This window comes from Rattus rattus, chromosome 2 (genome assembly GCF_011064425.1).
Source record: "Rattus rattus isolate New Zealand chromosome 2, Rrattus_CSIRO_v1, whole genome shotgun sequence".
In the NCBI taxonomy this organism is placed as follows: Eukaryota; Metazoa; Chordata; class Mammalia; order Rodentia; family Muridae; genus Rattus; species Rattus rattus.
The window spans coordinates 1,711,304-1,727,035 of record NC_046155.1 but is presented as its reverse complement, the minus strand read 5'-3'; the positions used below and the strand labels follow the sequence as shown (position 1 = coordinate 1,727,035).

The window sequence follows — 15,732 nt, the reverse complement described above, 5'->3', positions numbered from 1 at the left end:
TTAAATGGTTTCTTTGAGGGGAGAAGCCCCCAGCTGCTGAAGAGAAATTTCTTCATTCTTCTGTTCCATGTCTCTTTTGGAACGGCCTTCTTTGACTCTGCTCAAAGGTAAATAGAAACTTCGGTTATCTTCTTGAAACTTAAGATATCTTCTTGTTTTAGTCATTTCCTGACCCGCCCACTTACCTGCCTAGTCTTGGTTCTTTTTTTTTTTTTCCTGGTTCTTTTTTTTTTCGGAGCTGGGGACCGAACCCAGGGCCTTGCGCTTCCTGGGCAAGCGCTCTACCACTGAGCTAAATCCCCAACCCCTACCTGCCTAGTCTTAACAGGTTTTATTTTTAGAAAAAGCTCAATATTCATTTTCCAGTTTGTGTTTGTGTTTGTAACATTTGTTTGTCTCATTCGATATCTGTGGTTGGCTTGGAATTCACTATGTAGGTCAGGCTGGCCTTGAACTGACAGAGGTCCGCCTGCCTCTGCCTTACAAATCCTTGTTTAGCATGCACTGCCATAGCAAGTTTACGTGGTGCCGGGGTTTGCTGTGTTCTCAGCAGGTGCTCTACCACTGTGTTGCCTCCTGAGTCCCTCCAACCTCCCTATGTCTCCTGGTCTAGCTTTATTCTTGTGCTTTTTCTTCATGTTGAACCTGCTCTGATTGCCAGCATAGAGGATCGTTGTTGTTTTTTTCCCTCTTTTTCTTTTAAGATTTATTTATCTATCTTATATAAATACAATGTAGCTGTCTCCAGACACACCAGAAGAGGGCATCAGATCCCATTACAGTTGGTTGTGAGTTACCATGTGGTTGCTGGGAATTGAACTCAGGACCTCTGGAAGAGTAGCCGCCAGTACTCTTACAGTTGAACTATTTCTCCAGCCCCCAGAAAGTGAGTTTTTACGCATAGCATTGAAGACTACTATGACTTCCAGGCATTTCTGGTTGCCCGTAGTGGATTTGGGCCGCACTCCATGGTGCCAGAGGACACTCACCTGCTCTCCATAGCAGCAATAGTTTCCACCAGTGGCACATTGCGGGTCTCAGTCAGGAAGCAGATGACAGCCATTCCAGCCAAGACTGAAGTGGCACCAAAGGATACAGGCGGCAGAACTGGACTGATTTCGCCAAGTGTGGTGATCAGGGGCGCCGCCAAGCCTCCGAGGCGGGCGTTGACAGAGGCAAAGCCCATGCCCATCTGCCTGTGAGGAGTGAAGACCTATCAGCAGCTGGGTCTGTGTCCCCGAAGAGTCAGAGAGGAGAGTGGACCCCCGCGTGGGCGCCACTCCTCATACCCACCTGATCTCTGTGGGATAGAGTTCTCCTGTGAACAGATACACACAGATGAAGGAGCTGGCCAGGCAGCCTTTGCCCAGTGCTGCCTGCACTGTCCGCAGGGTCTGCAGATCTAAAGAGGCCAAAGAGGGAGGCGGAGCTGTGAGGCACAGAGGCTGGAGCAGGGGTATGGAAGACGGGGTCAGCCTGGTCTATAAGCAGAGTCCCGGGCCAGCCAGGGCTACACAGTAAGGCCCTGTCTCCATCTGACTGCTTGCTCGTTCATTTGCCTCTGTCACCACAGCCTGCTGAGCAGACAGGACAGGAATAGGGGTCAGGCTTAGATTCAGACCTTAGCTGTGACCCAGGTAGGTGACTAAGGTAAGTGACATCCTATTTCTGAGCCCTTCGGTCCTGTCGGTGAGGGAAATCCTAGCACGGCTTTGCACGCCAGTTCATAAGGCGGACACAGGTCACCCACCAAGTGTTTGGTGCTCAGTCAGAACTTCCTGCTACTGTGTCATTAACACGTCTGTCCTGCTGCTGTTCATAGACTGCGAACCCCGCCTGACTCACATGTCCCACACGAGGTGGTCAAACAAATTACGGTGCCTGCTTTGCATTGGTGTTGGCTGGAAATGTATCAGCTGAGGAGATTTCCCAAAACACCCACACCTGAGCAGCTCTGCACCAGTTATACCAGTTCCTCACTGGCATGGCAGCTTAAGTTTCCTTTTATCCCTTTTGAGACAGGGTCTTTGTCTGTAGTCCAGGCTGGCCAAGAACTGATGCTTCTCCTGCCTCAGCCTTCCAAGGGCTAGGATAATAAGTGTGTTGCTGGTCACTTCCAGAGGGCCACCCACTACGTCTGGGACCCTGTGTCTAGTGTCTATGTGGCTACTACGGGGGGGGGGCAGTGCAACTCACCCTCGGGCACGAACATGTTGGCAATGACCATGAGCCCAGCTAACATGAGGAAGGAGGACACCGTGGCCCGTCGTCCCACATAAATCATAGTGGTGGTGGCAACCAGCATGGCTGGGATGTCGATGATCCCAAACAGAGCCTGTACCAGGTAGATGCTGAGGCCGAACTTCTGCAGGTCCATGGCCAGGCCGTAGTAAGCCACGGAGTTAGAGAACCTGGGAAAGGCAGCAGAATAGCCCCGTTTCACCCCACAACTCACTGTCTGGAGCTCGAGGCAAGGGATACAGGATGTGTGGCGTGGGGATTCTCCCCTCGGGGAGTCTAAATCCCTTTGGCAGCACCTTCTGGCCCCCCATGTCCCAGACTTTGGAGCACTACATCCTGGTCTCACCGCCCGCTCCCCTGAGCAGGCTCCGAGCTCAGGGTGACCTTTGGTTTTCACGGTCAATACACCTTCAGTGCTGGAATTAAAGCAGTGCTAACAGACAAAACAGAAGAGGACAGACAGAGGTTAAAGAACACAGGAGCCATATAGTTCATGCCAGTCTGTGCCTGTGGTCCCAGCACTTGGAAGACTGGGGCAGGAGGATCCCAAGACTGAGACCAGCCTGGGTTACATAGTGAGATCTTGTCTCAGAGCCTTACCTTCATTTATGTCTTTGCTTACTATTTTCGTACTGACTGTGTGGTGTACGTGTCTCTCTACTCCTGCATGTGTGTGCACTCACCTGTGTGCACATGTGCATGGAAGGGAGACACTGACAGCAGCTGTCTCGCAATCGCTCTCCATCTTGTTTTCTCTTTTAAATTAATTATTATTGTCTGTGCACTTGTACCACATGTGGAGGTCAGAGGATGGCTTTTGGGGAGTGGGTTTCCCTCCTACCTTGGGTCCCAGGGATGGAACTTGGCAGGTTGTAGAGGTAGAGTGCTGAGAGATTTAACTGAGGGCCATCTTTCAGTACTGCCTCATTTTTCTGAGACAGGATATTTGCATTTGATCTCCTCTCCCCATTCTCTCTCTGTGACAGTCTCTTGCATCATAGCTCAAGCTGGCCTGAAACTCACTGTAGCCCAGGCTGGCTCAAATCTCACAGCAATCCTCCTGCTTCAGCCTCCCAGATTCTGGGGTTATAGGCAAGAGCCAAAGACCTAGTTGTGTTCTCTTTCTGGATCAGACATGAAAGGTTGTCGAGCTGCACCATGTACTTTTGGTAGGTGCAGGTGCTTTCAATGTGCGTTCAATGCCAGCCCTGGAGAGCCCAAGGCAGCACAGTCCAACGCCAGCCTGGGCTACAGATGGATCCTGTCTTACCCAACCAACCAAGCCAGGTGGTGGTGCACGCCCTTAATCTCAGCATTTAGGACGCAGATGCAGGCAGATCTCTAGTTGGAGGCCAGTTTGGTCTACAAATGGAGTTCCAGGACAGCCAGGGCTACACAGAGAAACCCAGTCTCAACTCCATCCCACCTCTAAAAACAAACAAAACCCGATCAACTGAAATAACGAAGAAGACACAGATGGGAGTGGACGGGTATAAGTGTAGCACAGACCTCCTCATTTCTGTCCTGGGTTTACCCAAACCCTCTCCTAGTATCCGCACACCAACCTTAGGTGTTGTTTTGAAAGGATTCTGCGTGTGTAAGGAAGGGTTTCTGTCAGTGGGCTTGAAGATAAATGGGGGTGGGGTAAGAGAAGCTGTAATCGCATCAGGTCTTTAAGCCTGGGCCTACAGGTCAAGGACGAGGAGACTCAGAGCCTAAGACAGTTTATTGTCTTTTCAGTTTTACGAGACAGGGTCTCATGGAGCCCAGGCTGGGTTCCAGCTTGTCATTTTTAAGAGGCTAGCCTCGAACCTCTGACTCTTCTGCCTCTACTTCCCCATCGCTGAAGCTGCAGGTGTGTGCTGCTTCTCCCAGACAGAGAACAACCTGAAGTGAGGTCTCCACTAAAATGGAGATTGCTACCTGGCCAGGATGTAGGTGGTCTCGGAGCTGAGAGTGGGCCATGGAGAGAGACATCCACCCTACAGCCGCAGAGAGCTGAGCTCTGTCAAGTGACGTTTTCCCCAAAGGCTCTGCCAAGGAGCTGAGCTACACAGATTCCTTCTGCTCAGCCTTGAATAAGCACTGTGCAGGGACCCGGGCTGACATCAGGACCCGGGCTGACATCAGGACCTGGGCTGACATCAGGACCCAGGCTGACATCAGGACCTGGGCTGACATCATGGTATCGATGCTTGGTAGATGATGCTGTAAGTCAGGAAAACCAGATCATAGCAAGTGTGGCCTTTGAGAAAGTTGAAGAACAGCTAGACAAAAGCCACCCAGTCACACACACACACACACACACACACACACACACACACACACACACCACAAAAAAAAAAAAGCCACCCGGTGTACATCCCTACCCCTGAGGGCATGTTGTTGGTACAACTGCCAGGGGAGAGTGAGAAATGGCTTTGTTTCTGAAGTGGTCCTTCCAGAGAGACTGGACCATGACCAACCTGGAGTGACAATCAGGTGGGACCAGGACTAGAAATGTTCTGGAAAAAATCTGGTGTATGAGAATTGGCAACCAAGTTCCAGGACAGCCAAGGCTATACAGAAAGACCATGTCTCAAAAGGGGGTTGGAGGGAGGGAGGGAGGGAGGGAGGGAGGAAGGGAGGGAGGGAGGGAGGCAGAGAGAGAGAGAGAGAGAGAGAGAGAGAGAGAGAGAGCGAGAGCAAGAATTGGCTACCTACCAAAGACAGAAGATGCCAAGAGACAGACTAGTCTAGGATTGGCAAGCTTCGAGTTTCTACGGACCTGCAGATGGACGCATGTCTTGGTGCCAAGGGGCAGGAGAAAAGGGTTTATACAGTAAGCTATGCCAAGGTGGATGGGGACCAATTGGAATGTACTTGGATAGTCTCAAAAACATTTACAGATCAAATGTCAGTTAAGAAACAGTCCTTTTTATCAGTTCTTGGCACTAAATACTTGGTCAACTACCCAGTCAAGTTTGCTTAGCCTACCGAGGTTTGATGCATGCTGGGGGACGTGTGAGGTTAGCAAACAGGGGGTGGGTGTCACATCCAAGATGGCTGCAGTCATGTCAAGCTGTATCCCAACACAGGGAGAATTGACTAAACAATATTCTCCATGATTCCTTTCTGTCTGACATTTCTGTACCTGACAAAATTCTCACCTTCCTTCCCTTATTTTCTCATTATTCACTGACTTATCAAATGTTTACTGTAAATCTGCCATATGCTATGGCTTTACTTAATTTTGGAATTTCAGCTATAATTAAGTCAATTTAAGAAAAAGTAGCAGAGCAGAGTATTAACCTGTTTTGAAAGGAACACACAATGTGTGTTATCATCCCTGGGGTCAATCTTCAGGGAAGAACAAGAGTGAGCTCATATTCTCTCTCTCTCTCTCTCTCTCTCTCTCTCTCTCTCTCTCTCTCTCTCTCTCTCTCTCTGGCACACAACTTTTTAAATTTTTAGTTTTTAGTTTTTTATGTGCATTGATGTTTTACCTGCATGTCTGTGTGTGGGTGAGGTTGTCAGATCCCCTGGAACTGGAATTACAGACAGTTGTGAGCTACCACGAACCCAGGTCCTTTGGAAGAACAGCCAGTACTCTTAACCACTGAGCCATCTACACACACACACACACACACACACACACACACACACACACACACACACTCACACCTGCCTCCTTTTAAGATAGGGTTCTACTACATAGCCTGACTTGCCTAGCACTCCCTGAGTAGCCCAGGCTAACCTTGAAATCTCAGAGATCCACCTGCCTCTAATTGTCTAATTGTAGCACTGGGATCAAAGGCAAACTCAACCACACCCAGCCGAGAAAGTTCACTTTCATCCCAGGAACTCCTCTGTGTAATTCACTCTTATCTTCATGACAGAACTGAGTGATGGCTAGTATTATAAAAGTCACATGACTGATGGGAAACAGGTTTAGAGACACTAACAGATTCGAGATCCATCAGTAAATGCTGGTGCTGAGAACTCAAGCCACAGCTCCTCAGAGTCTTGCCTGTTTTAAGGCAGGGTCTCATGTAGCCCAGACTTGGCTTTGAACTTGCTGTATAGCCATCTCTCCAGCACTGGAACTAACTTTCTTTCTTTTACTTTTCTTCCTTCCTTCCTTCCTTCCTTCCTTCCTTCCTTCCTTCCTTCCTTCCTTCCTTCCTTCCCTCCCTCCCTCCCTCCCTCCCTCCCTTACTCCCTTTCTTTCTCCTTTGTACATTGAGTATGCATTGTTTTTGTAACTTGGAAATTAACCATAAAAGGAAACAACAGGGCTTGGAGACATTTGTGCAAAATGACAAGCTCTCTTCCCCCCTTTTCATCCTCCTAGCCCTCCTGGGGCCCCAAAAGTCCCTGTTCCCACCCCAGCCCAGCCTAGAGAGCCTCTCTCTACACCACAGAAATGGTACAATTGGATCCAGATGGGGCCTGGTGAGGCCCAGGGCTTCAAGGGAGCCCTGAAAACGGTCAAGATTTTCTGTATAAAACAAAATTACACAAGTCAGGAGGCTTCAGGGGGTCAGGACGCTTGGAGAATCCTTTCCGAAGGCCCACGGCACCACCTCTGCCTAAGCTGTGGATTGCTGCCTCGTAACAAAAATAAGTCTTCGCTAATTCTTTCTGGAAGGATCCAAAAGAGATCTTTCAACCTCAGTTTGGAGTTGGTGGTTTGTTTCTCCAAGAAGTAGGACAGTGAGGAAGTGGCAGGACACCAGAGGGCGCTGCAGGAGGGCGGGCCAGAGGGAAGGCTCCACCAAGAATGGGGGCGAGGTGGCAGAGGTGGAGGTGGGGCGCGCGCAGGTTGGGCTTACAACACAAGTCCGTCCTTGAGGTCTTGGGATCTCCAAGAGCTCAGGAAACTTTATTCTCAGAGCCCAGGGAACACGTCCCCAAATCAGGTAACATAATGTCCGGCCACTAAAAAAATGGAAACCCGTCTCCGTGTCTTTACTTGGACCCTCACCGGGCCCATCCTGCAGTAACCACTGCCTGACTTCCTGCCTCATAAGTATCAGCTTTGAATATTTAATGTCCAGGCAATGCAGAGGACAGGCCAAGGATGCTCATCTGTTTTCTACCTGCCCCTCCCAGTCTATGTAATAAATGAGACTGATTTTCTGTTTTGTTTCATTCAGGGATTGGCCCCAGCACTTTGTATATGCTGGGCCAGTGCCCTACCACTGGGCTAAATTTCAGGCCCTTTTTTCTATTTATGTGTTAAATTATAAACAATTTACTCATTAGTAATAAATTTTTATTACTTATTTGTTAAAGTGATTATTTATTATCTTAGTTTATTATTTTAGTTTATTTTTTTTAGTGTTTTTGGATTGGAGAGATGGCTCAGTGGTTAAGAGCACTGGCTGCTTTCCAGAGGCCCTGAGTTCAAATCTCAGCAACCACATGGTGGCTCACAACCATCTGTAACGGGATCTGATGGCCTTTTGTGGTGTCTAAAGACAGCTACAGTGTACTCATATGCATAAAATAAATAAATAAATAAATAAATAAATTTTTTTAAAAAAAAAGTTTTGTTTACTTGGTTATTTTTTAAAAATTTCTTTGAACTCAGGACCTCTGGAAGAGCAGCCAGAGCTCTTAACCACTGAGCCATTTCTCCAGCCCTGCTTACTTGTTTTTATTTGTTCGTGCATGTATGTGTATATCTGTGTGAGTTTATGTGCCTCACACGTGCACAGGTAAGACCTTCTGCTCAAATGTAAACACTTGAGATCAACATCATGTCTCATCTACAATGTTGATTCACCACAGAGTACCAGGGGCTGGTGTAACCTTAGTTTTGTTGTTGTTGTCTTGAGACAGGGCTTCTCTGCATATCTCTGGCTGTCCTGGAATTTGCTTTGTAGACCAAGCTGGCCTCGAACTCACAGAGATCCACTTGCCTAAGTACTGGAATCAAAGTGGTGCACTACCCCCCCCACCCCACCCCCTGCCAGCTGTAACCTTGATCTAAAAAACAACCAACATTATTATGTATGAGTGTTTTGCCCCCATGTATGCATGAACAGCACATGGGTGTCTGATAACCTCAGAAGCCAGAAGAGGGCATTAGATTCCTCTGAAAGTGGATGTCAGATTCGTTGGAGCCAGCACGAAGGTGCTAGCAGTCGAGCCAGGCTCGTCTGTGAGAGCAGTAAGTGCTCTAAACTCCTGGGCCATCTCTCCAGCCCCTGGGAGGTGACCTTTATGTTTTGTTTTCTTTTGTTTTTTGTTGTTTTGTTTTCAGGCTTCTCCTTGTAGACCAGGCTGTCCTTGGAATTCAGAGGTCCCCCCTTCCCCTACCTCTGCCTCTCAAGTGCTAGGACTAAAGGTGTGCACCAACATACCCAGCTTGGGGGCGACCTTTTTAATTGTGTGTGTATATGTGAATGTGTGAGTGTGTGTGGTGTGTGAGTGTGTATGTGCATGTGTGTGAGTGTGTGTGTATGTGTGTGGTGTGTGTGTGTGTGTGTGTGTGTGAGTGTGTGTGTGTGTGTGTGGTGTGTGAGTGTGTATGTGCATGTGCGTGTGTGGTATGTGGGTGTGTGTGGGGGGTGTGGGGGGTGTGGGGTGTGTGGGGGGGTGGGTGTGGGGGGTGTGTGGGGTGTGTGGTGTGGGTGTGGGTGTGTGTGTGGTGTGTGGGTGTGTGGTATGTATGTGCATGTGTGTGGTGTGTGTGTGTGTGTGGTGTGTGTGTATGCGAGGGTGTGTGTGGCTGTGTGGGTGTGTGTGTGTGGTGTGTGTGGTGTGGGTGTGTGTGTGGGTGGTGTGTGGGTATGGGTGGTGTGTGTGTGTGGTGTTTGGTGGTGTGGGGTGTGTGTGGGTGGTGGGGTGTGTATGGTGTGTGTGTGGTGTGGGTGTGTGTGTGGTGTGTGTGTGTGTGTATGTGTGTATGTGTATGTGTGTGTGTATGTGTGTGTGTATGTGTGAATGTGTGTATCTGTGTGTGTGTGTGTGTGTGGTGTATGTGTGTGGTATGTGTGTGAGTGTGTATGTGTGTATGTGTGTATGTGTGCATGTGTGCATGTGTGCATGAGTGCGTATGTGTGTGAATGTGTGTGAGTGTGTGTATGTGTGTATGTGTGTGTGGTATGTGAGTGTATGTGTGTGAGTGTGTGTGCATGTGTGGGTGTATGTGTGTGTACATGTGTATGCGCACACCTCCTTTGCTTATGTATGCATCCGTCTGTGCTGATGTGCTTTTCCATGTGAGGAGGGCATCGGGCATCTTTATCTTCGATGCCTTTTATTCCCTTTAGCTGAACCTAAGGTCCATTTGACCTAGAGTTACAGGCACAGCAGGCCAGGCTCCGCTTCTTTACACAGGGGCTGTGATCTGAGGTCAGGCCCTCATGCTCGCAGAGCAAGCGCTCTGAGCCACTGAGCGGTTTCCCCAGCCCTAAGGGCCAGGTGCCGAAAGGAAATGACACAAGATTGAATCCATGTACGTTAGGATGATATCAGGACAACGTTTGTTAATGAGAGCGGAAAGGACGTGCCCCCCTCAAGTCAACGGTATGAGCCATCACCTACCAGACCATCATGAGACAGCACGTGACCTTTCTGATGCCAGGCGTTCTGAAGAGATCCAAGATGGAGTTGGAGGTGCGGACACTTGCAAACTCATTCTGGATATAGGAGCTCACCACCTGGGAGAGGAAATGTGTGATCAGGGCATCAGTGCTTCGTCGTGTTTGTTGCCATGACATCTGGCCATACCCGCCTCTTCACTAAGGCCCCCAAAGACTGTTACATGATTTTGTGATGCAGTGGGGGCTGCAACACACCCCTCGACAGTCCTGTGGTTCTGTGGCATCACAGATGCTCTCCTTCAATTCCCAGTAACTTCACCACAGCATCAGACAGTGGTTAAAGGAAGCTGGGCTGGAGTGAAGGTTAGAGCGCTGGGCTAGCATAGCACGGGCATGGCCTGGCTTCCATCTCCAACACAGCCCCACCACGTCCCAGACCTCTCCAAACCTCCATGTCTCTCTTTTTTATAGTTTTGTGCTACATTTATTTACTTTGTGTGCGAGCACATGTGTGTGCATGTATGTGAAGGGCAGAGGACAACTTTTAGGAGTCAGTTCCCTCCTTCCATGGCGTGGGTACTGAGGATTGGGTCATCGGGCTGGGCAGCACATGCTTAGCCCACTGAGCCATCTCGCTGGCCCCAATCCTTTGTTTCTTTTTCCTCCTCCTCCTCCTCCTATGGTGTGGGTGTCCTCATGTTTATGGGTGCACTCACATGCGGGAGGAGTGCAGAGGCAAATGCTAACAATCACTCCTCTGTGCTTTCTGTGTATGTGTTCCTTTTTTCTGAGGCAGGGTTTCTCTGTATAACCCTGGCTGTCCTGGAACTCCCTTTGTAGACCAGGCTGGCTTTAAACTCAGAGATCCACCTTCCTCTGCCTCCTGATTGCTGGGACTAAAGGCTTGTAGCACCATACCCCATGATGTGTGTATTTCTTTTAGAATTTTTTTTGAAGTTCAAGGTTTTGTCACTGAACCTGGAACTTCTCATTCCAGCTAGGCTGGCCGGCAAGCGAGTCCCTGGGGCCACCTATCTCTATCTTCATCTCGGGGTAAACCTCTACCACACCTGTCTCCCCCTGTCCATCCCACAAAAATCTACCCCGGACTTTCATCCTCACATCCGCTCACCTCTATAGTCAGCCTTTCCCCTTCCACCTTCCTGCCATTCATCATGGCCACCTTCCGTAGGTTCTGCACAGCTTGCTGGGCCTTGCCATGAAGGAGGAGCCATCGGGACGACTCTGGAAGCCACCTGGGGTACAGAAGGATCATTTCCACCTGCAATCCCAACGCACCTTCATTCTGCCAGACCCTAAGGACAGGTGGCAGCGGTCCAGTCACATCCCTTTGTTGTTATTTGTTTTGTTTTGAGACAGGTTTTCCATATATATATGTGGGTTCCAGAAATTGAATTCTAATTGTTAAACTTGAAGTCAAATGCTTTTACTGGCTGAGCCATCTTGCCTGCCCATTTCCTTTCTCTCTTTCTTTCTTTGTTCTTTTTTCTCTTTCTTTCTTTCCTTCCTTCCTTCTTTTTTTTCTTTCTTTTTTCTTTTGTAGCATATACAGAGAATCACTGAAGAGTCCTTAAAACAAAGACACACTTGGTATTGAATTGCATCTGCATTACCCTAGCTGCATGGCCTTGAAAAATCATGGCCCCTCTCTGGGCTGTACTTCAGTTCCCCCTTTACAAATGCAAAGGGTTTTTGTGAAGTAGAGTGGAATTAATACAGGCAAAATCGCCCCATGCCGCGGAAAGAGGCTGGTCAAAGATTCCTTAAACTATTCACCTGGGACCAGTGGCCCTCATGATGCCCCTGTTCTCTGTGTTCAGCTCATTGCAGACACTCTACATTCCACCTATCAAGGAGCCACCTCCACCTATCAGACGCATGCCCCAGCCCAGCCCGCTCTGCTGCACGTACCAAGAGTAGAGGAAAAAGACCAGGAAAGGAGCAGACACAGCAAACTGCAGCCATCGCCAGGGGCGGATCAGGTATGCCACGCCAGCCAGGATGAGCTGACCCAAGGTGAAGGAGAAACCCAGCAAGATGCCTGCCACCGTCCGGCCCCTGGTCGGCATCCATTCTACAACTGTGAAAGAAAGGCAGCCATCTACCACACAGCTACCTCATTCTCCCGCCCTTTCCTCATGGCTGTGGCCACACCAAGATCTACCCAGACAACATTCTTATGTGGCCTACGGCAGGGCACTCGCTGTAGGACACCAGACTCTGAAAAGGCTTCATTGTAGCCGGGTGGTGCTGGTGCAAGCCTTTAATCCCAGCACTTGGAAGACAGAGGCAGGCAGATCTCTGTGAGTTCAAGGCCAGCCTTGGTCTACAAAGTGAGTTCCAGGACATCCAGAGCTGTCCTGTCTCAAATAAACCAAACCAAACCAACCAAACAAAAAGTCTTCATTGTAAGGTTGAATTTCCTGAGAGTGTGGCATGCCCCCTCCTTCTGTGAATGCGTGTGCACACAAGAGCATACGCGTTTGTGTCGTATGGAGGCCATTTTGGTATGAACTAGGCTGATGAATCTCAGGCATTTGCTGTAAGCTATGGTGGGACATCTACCCTTCCAGAAGGTGGCTGCTGGAACTGGATATCTGAGGTCCCAGTATATGCTTAGCACCTTCCGATGTCCAAATGCTGGATAAGGCAGGGAAAGGGTACTGGTCTGTACACCTGGTTCCCTGGACCCAACACCTTTCCCATCTTGAAATCAAAGGCCCACCTGCCTATGGAGAACTGAAGTGTCTGAGCTTGGCGACGTCTTCAGAAGCAAACTAAGTCGTTTAAAGCAGCACAGGCAGGCGGGAGCCCTGTGTTCAGAGTGGGCTCTATTGCTTCATAATGCCTTCCACCAGGGTCACCTACAGGCTCCAGCTTATCACTTATCACTGAAGGGTGACATTCCTATCTGGTTAGCACCCGGGAGTTCAAACTCTCTATGGTGATCAGGCTGGCCTCAAATGTGTGATCCTCCTGCCTCTGCCTCCTGAGTGCTGGGATTATATTAATGCACTACGGCACCCTGCCCTAAGGTTCAGGAGTTCGGATTGTCAGATTGGAGTTATTTGATTGTATGAACTCCCCACCACCCTTTATTTACAGACTCATGTGGCTTACGCAAGCTCCAACTTGCTACCCAGCTGAGGATGGTCTTGAACTCCTGGTCCTCTTGCTTCCACTTCCCAAGAGCTGGGATTGCAGGTGTGAGCCACACAGCTGGCTCCCTTGGACATCATCCTATCTTAATCCCTGTGTCCCAGTCACCTACGTGACCCCACGTAAGCCTGGCACCTCATAGATGATTAGTAGGTACTGTTGAGTAACTCTCATGAAATCAATCTGCCCTTTCAGCTCACAGATTAGTCAACTGAAACCCAGACCCGAGAAAGGCCACCACTGCCTGCTGCTGCCAGGGTCACAGTCTGCCAAATCCAGACCTCTGGGTAGGAGGTTTTGAGTTGCTGTTTCTGGGTGAGAATTACAATAAAGCAAAATTCAAAAAGCTGTCCTGTGATGTTGTAATTCCCTTGTTGCATGACCCCAGCCCCTCTGGGTCCCACCTGGACTGGACTCACCCAGGGAGAGGGAGTTGAGGATGATGCCAGAGAAGGTCATGCCCATCAGGAACCGGAAGATGCAGTAGGCACTGAAGGAGCCCACATAGGCTGTGACAGCCCCTGAAACTGCCAGTTGCAGGTACGACCAGACCAGCGGGGCCTTGCGACCCAACCTGAACCCAAAGAGTGAGGGGCTAGGGAATCCCAAGGCAGCTAGACATCACCAAGGAAGCAAAGCCCGTGTCTGACACTTGTGCCTTGGTGGGGACACCCAAGCAATCAAGGGGAAGATGAGATGCCCAGTAGAAGCCACCCCTCAAAATACCACATGCAACTGCCTGGACCCCAGTATGGCTGGCCAAGGCTGATAGGGATAGAGGGACATGTGTGGAGTATCAGAGGCTGAGAGACTTAGTCTTTGTTGGGGAAAGGAGGAGAGTTTGAAAAGAGGTCCATGCCTATAATCCTAGCATTTGGGAAGTGGAGGCAGATGAATCAGAAGTTAAAAAAAAAAAAAATTAAAAGAAAAATTCTCTCTCTCTCTCTCTCTCTCTCTCTCTCTCTCTCACACACACACACACACACACACACACACACACACACACACACACACACACACACGCATCCAAACCCCTATTGCATTTAGACACATACAGACACATGCACACAAAAAGAGGAGGGAAAGAAAAGAAGGAATAGCCAGGTGGTGTATGCCTTTAATTCCAGCACTTGGAAGGCAGAGGCAAGTGATCTCTGTGTGTTCGAGGACAGCCTGGTCTACAGAGTGAGTTCTAGGACAGTCAGGACTACTAAGAGAAGCCCTGTCTTGGAAAAACAAAACAAAACAAAAACAAAAACAAAAAAAAACCCCAAAACAACAAAAAAAGAAAAAAAACAAAACAAAAAACCAAATTCCCAAATAACAGAAGGAATAAGGAAAAGACAGAGTATAGGTGAACTCAAGGGCGTTCCCTGGCAGACTAGGACCTCCACAAAGGCTCACCTGTCTGCAAGGCTACCAAACAAGGCAGCTCCCACCAGCACCCCAGACATGTAGACGGACTGAGCCAGGTCACGAAGGGTGCGGGCCTCACACACCAGGTCCCACTATTGGGGAGAGAGGAGTGCTAAGCCTTGTCCTTAGGCAGTAGCCTCCTCCGAGCCCCCCCAAGCCACCCACCCACCTCTGACCTCCATCACAATAGTAGATGGGAAAATGCTTCGGTCATAGACCCAACCATCCTTGCAGCCCTCTGTGGCCACTCCATGGGAGGAGGTGTTGGGTTCCAGAAGGGCCCACTGAGGCTCTGTGTAGCGCTGGCATGGCTCAGGGACCCCATGTTGGTTCAGGGGTATGGTGGCCCTCAGCCAGGCTCCTGAGTCATTGGTGGTAGCTTCTGTGTAGTTGGCAGGATGCTGGCAGTGGTGAGGGGGCGCAGCAGCCGTGAAGTTCTGTAGGAAGGTGTGGCAGGCCAGCAGCCCACAGGGCAGCAGCAGCAAGGCTGTATAGACAAGCTGGAAGCGACCCACACCGCCCAGGGCATCCAGCAGGTCTGTGAAGGCCATGGCCAAAGGCCCTACCCTAGGTGGAGCCTGCCCAGGCCTTATGTAAAAAGGCAGGGGAGGGGACCTGGAGGTGGAGGATCAGGCCAGGGGTCAAGACCACACAGGCCTTCTCTAAACTGCAGCTCAGAGGGATCCAGTTACACCCCACAGGAGGCCTAAGTGTCCCCTACACCTGCAGGGTACCACTCCCCAGGCTCTTTCTCCAGTCTCTCTCCATCTCCTCTTGAGTTAGAAAAGCCGAGCGTTGGCACTAGAGGATAGCTGGGTTAGCAGCTCCAGTACCTTGTGTGCATTAAAACTGCACTCACTTAAAACGAAGGCCATGGTGGCAGGATCTTGTAATCCCATGAAGAGAGAGAGATTCATGGGGCTTGCTGAACAGACAGCCATGCCTAACCAGTGAGTCTCAGCTCCCAGGGACAGACCCTGTCTCCAAAAGTCAAGGATGGCTCCTCAGGAATGACATCGGAGGTTGACCTCTGACTTCTGCAAAGTGCCATGGCACTTGTGTGTGCACACATGCCTCTGTGCGTGCACACATGTATGCACACATACTTCTGTGTGTGCACATGAGTATACACACACAAATACATAAAATTAATTTTGTTTTTGTTCTTTTTGAGACAGGATCTCTCTCACTGCACAGCCCTTGCTGTCCTGGAAATTCCTGTGTAGACCAGGCTGGCCTCAGACTCACAGAGATCTGCCTGTTTCTGCCTCCCTAAGGGTGTGCACCTGACTCTCAAATTTAATTTTTTTTAAATAAAAAAAATAAATCAAACATAACGAAACACAACAAACAATAAAGA

General features: G+C 49.5%; 1 protein-coding gene across 1 annotated transcript; it reads right to left on the bottom strand.

Moving 5' to 3' along the window:
- Nucleotides 1–14,923, bottom strand: LOC116890686 (solute carrier family 22 member 20). The gene is made up of 10 exons (XM_032891100.1): nucleotides 14,549–14,923; nucleotides 14,361–14,464; nucleotides 13,376–13,530; nucleotides 11,709–11,877; nucleotides 10,909–11,032; nucleotides 9,778–9,893; nucleotides 2,197–2,411; nucleotides 1,294–1,402; nucleotides 990–1,196; nucleotides 1–97 (listed from the first exon to the last, which is right to left on the bottom strand). The coding sequence occupies exons 1-10, from the start codon at nucleotides 14,921–14,923 to the stop codon at nucleotides 1–3; spliced, it is 1,671 nt and encodes a 556-aa protein (XP_032746991.1).
- Nucleotides 14,924–15,732: the final 809 nt, after the last annotated feature.

Excerpts from the sequence above, each read along its gene's own strand:
- LOC116890686 (XM_032891100.1), bottom strand. The coding sequence starts at position 14,923 with ATGGCCTTCACAGACCTGCTGGATGCCCTGGGCGGTGTGGGTCGCTTC. Across the intron at positions 14,465-14,548 it reads CATCTACTATTGTGATGGAG|TGGGACCTGGTGTGTGAGGC; the intron begins GTCAGAGGTGGG and ends TCTCCCCAATAG. Across the intron at positions 11,878-13,375 it reads CCTCAACTCCCTCTCCCTGG|TTGTAGAATGGATGCCGACC; the intron begins GTGAGTCCAGTC and ends TTTCTTTCACAG.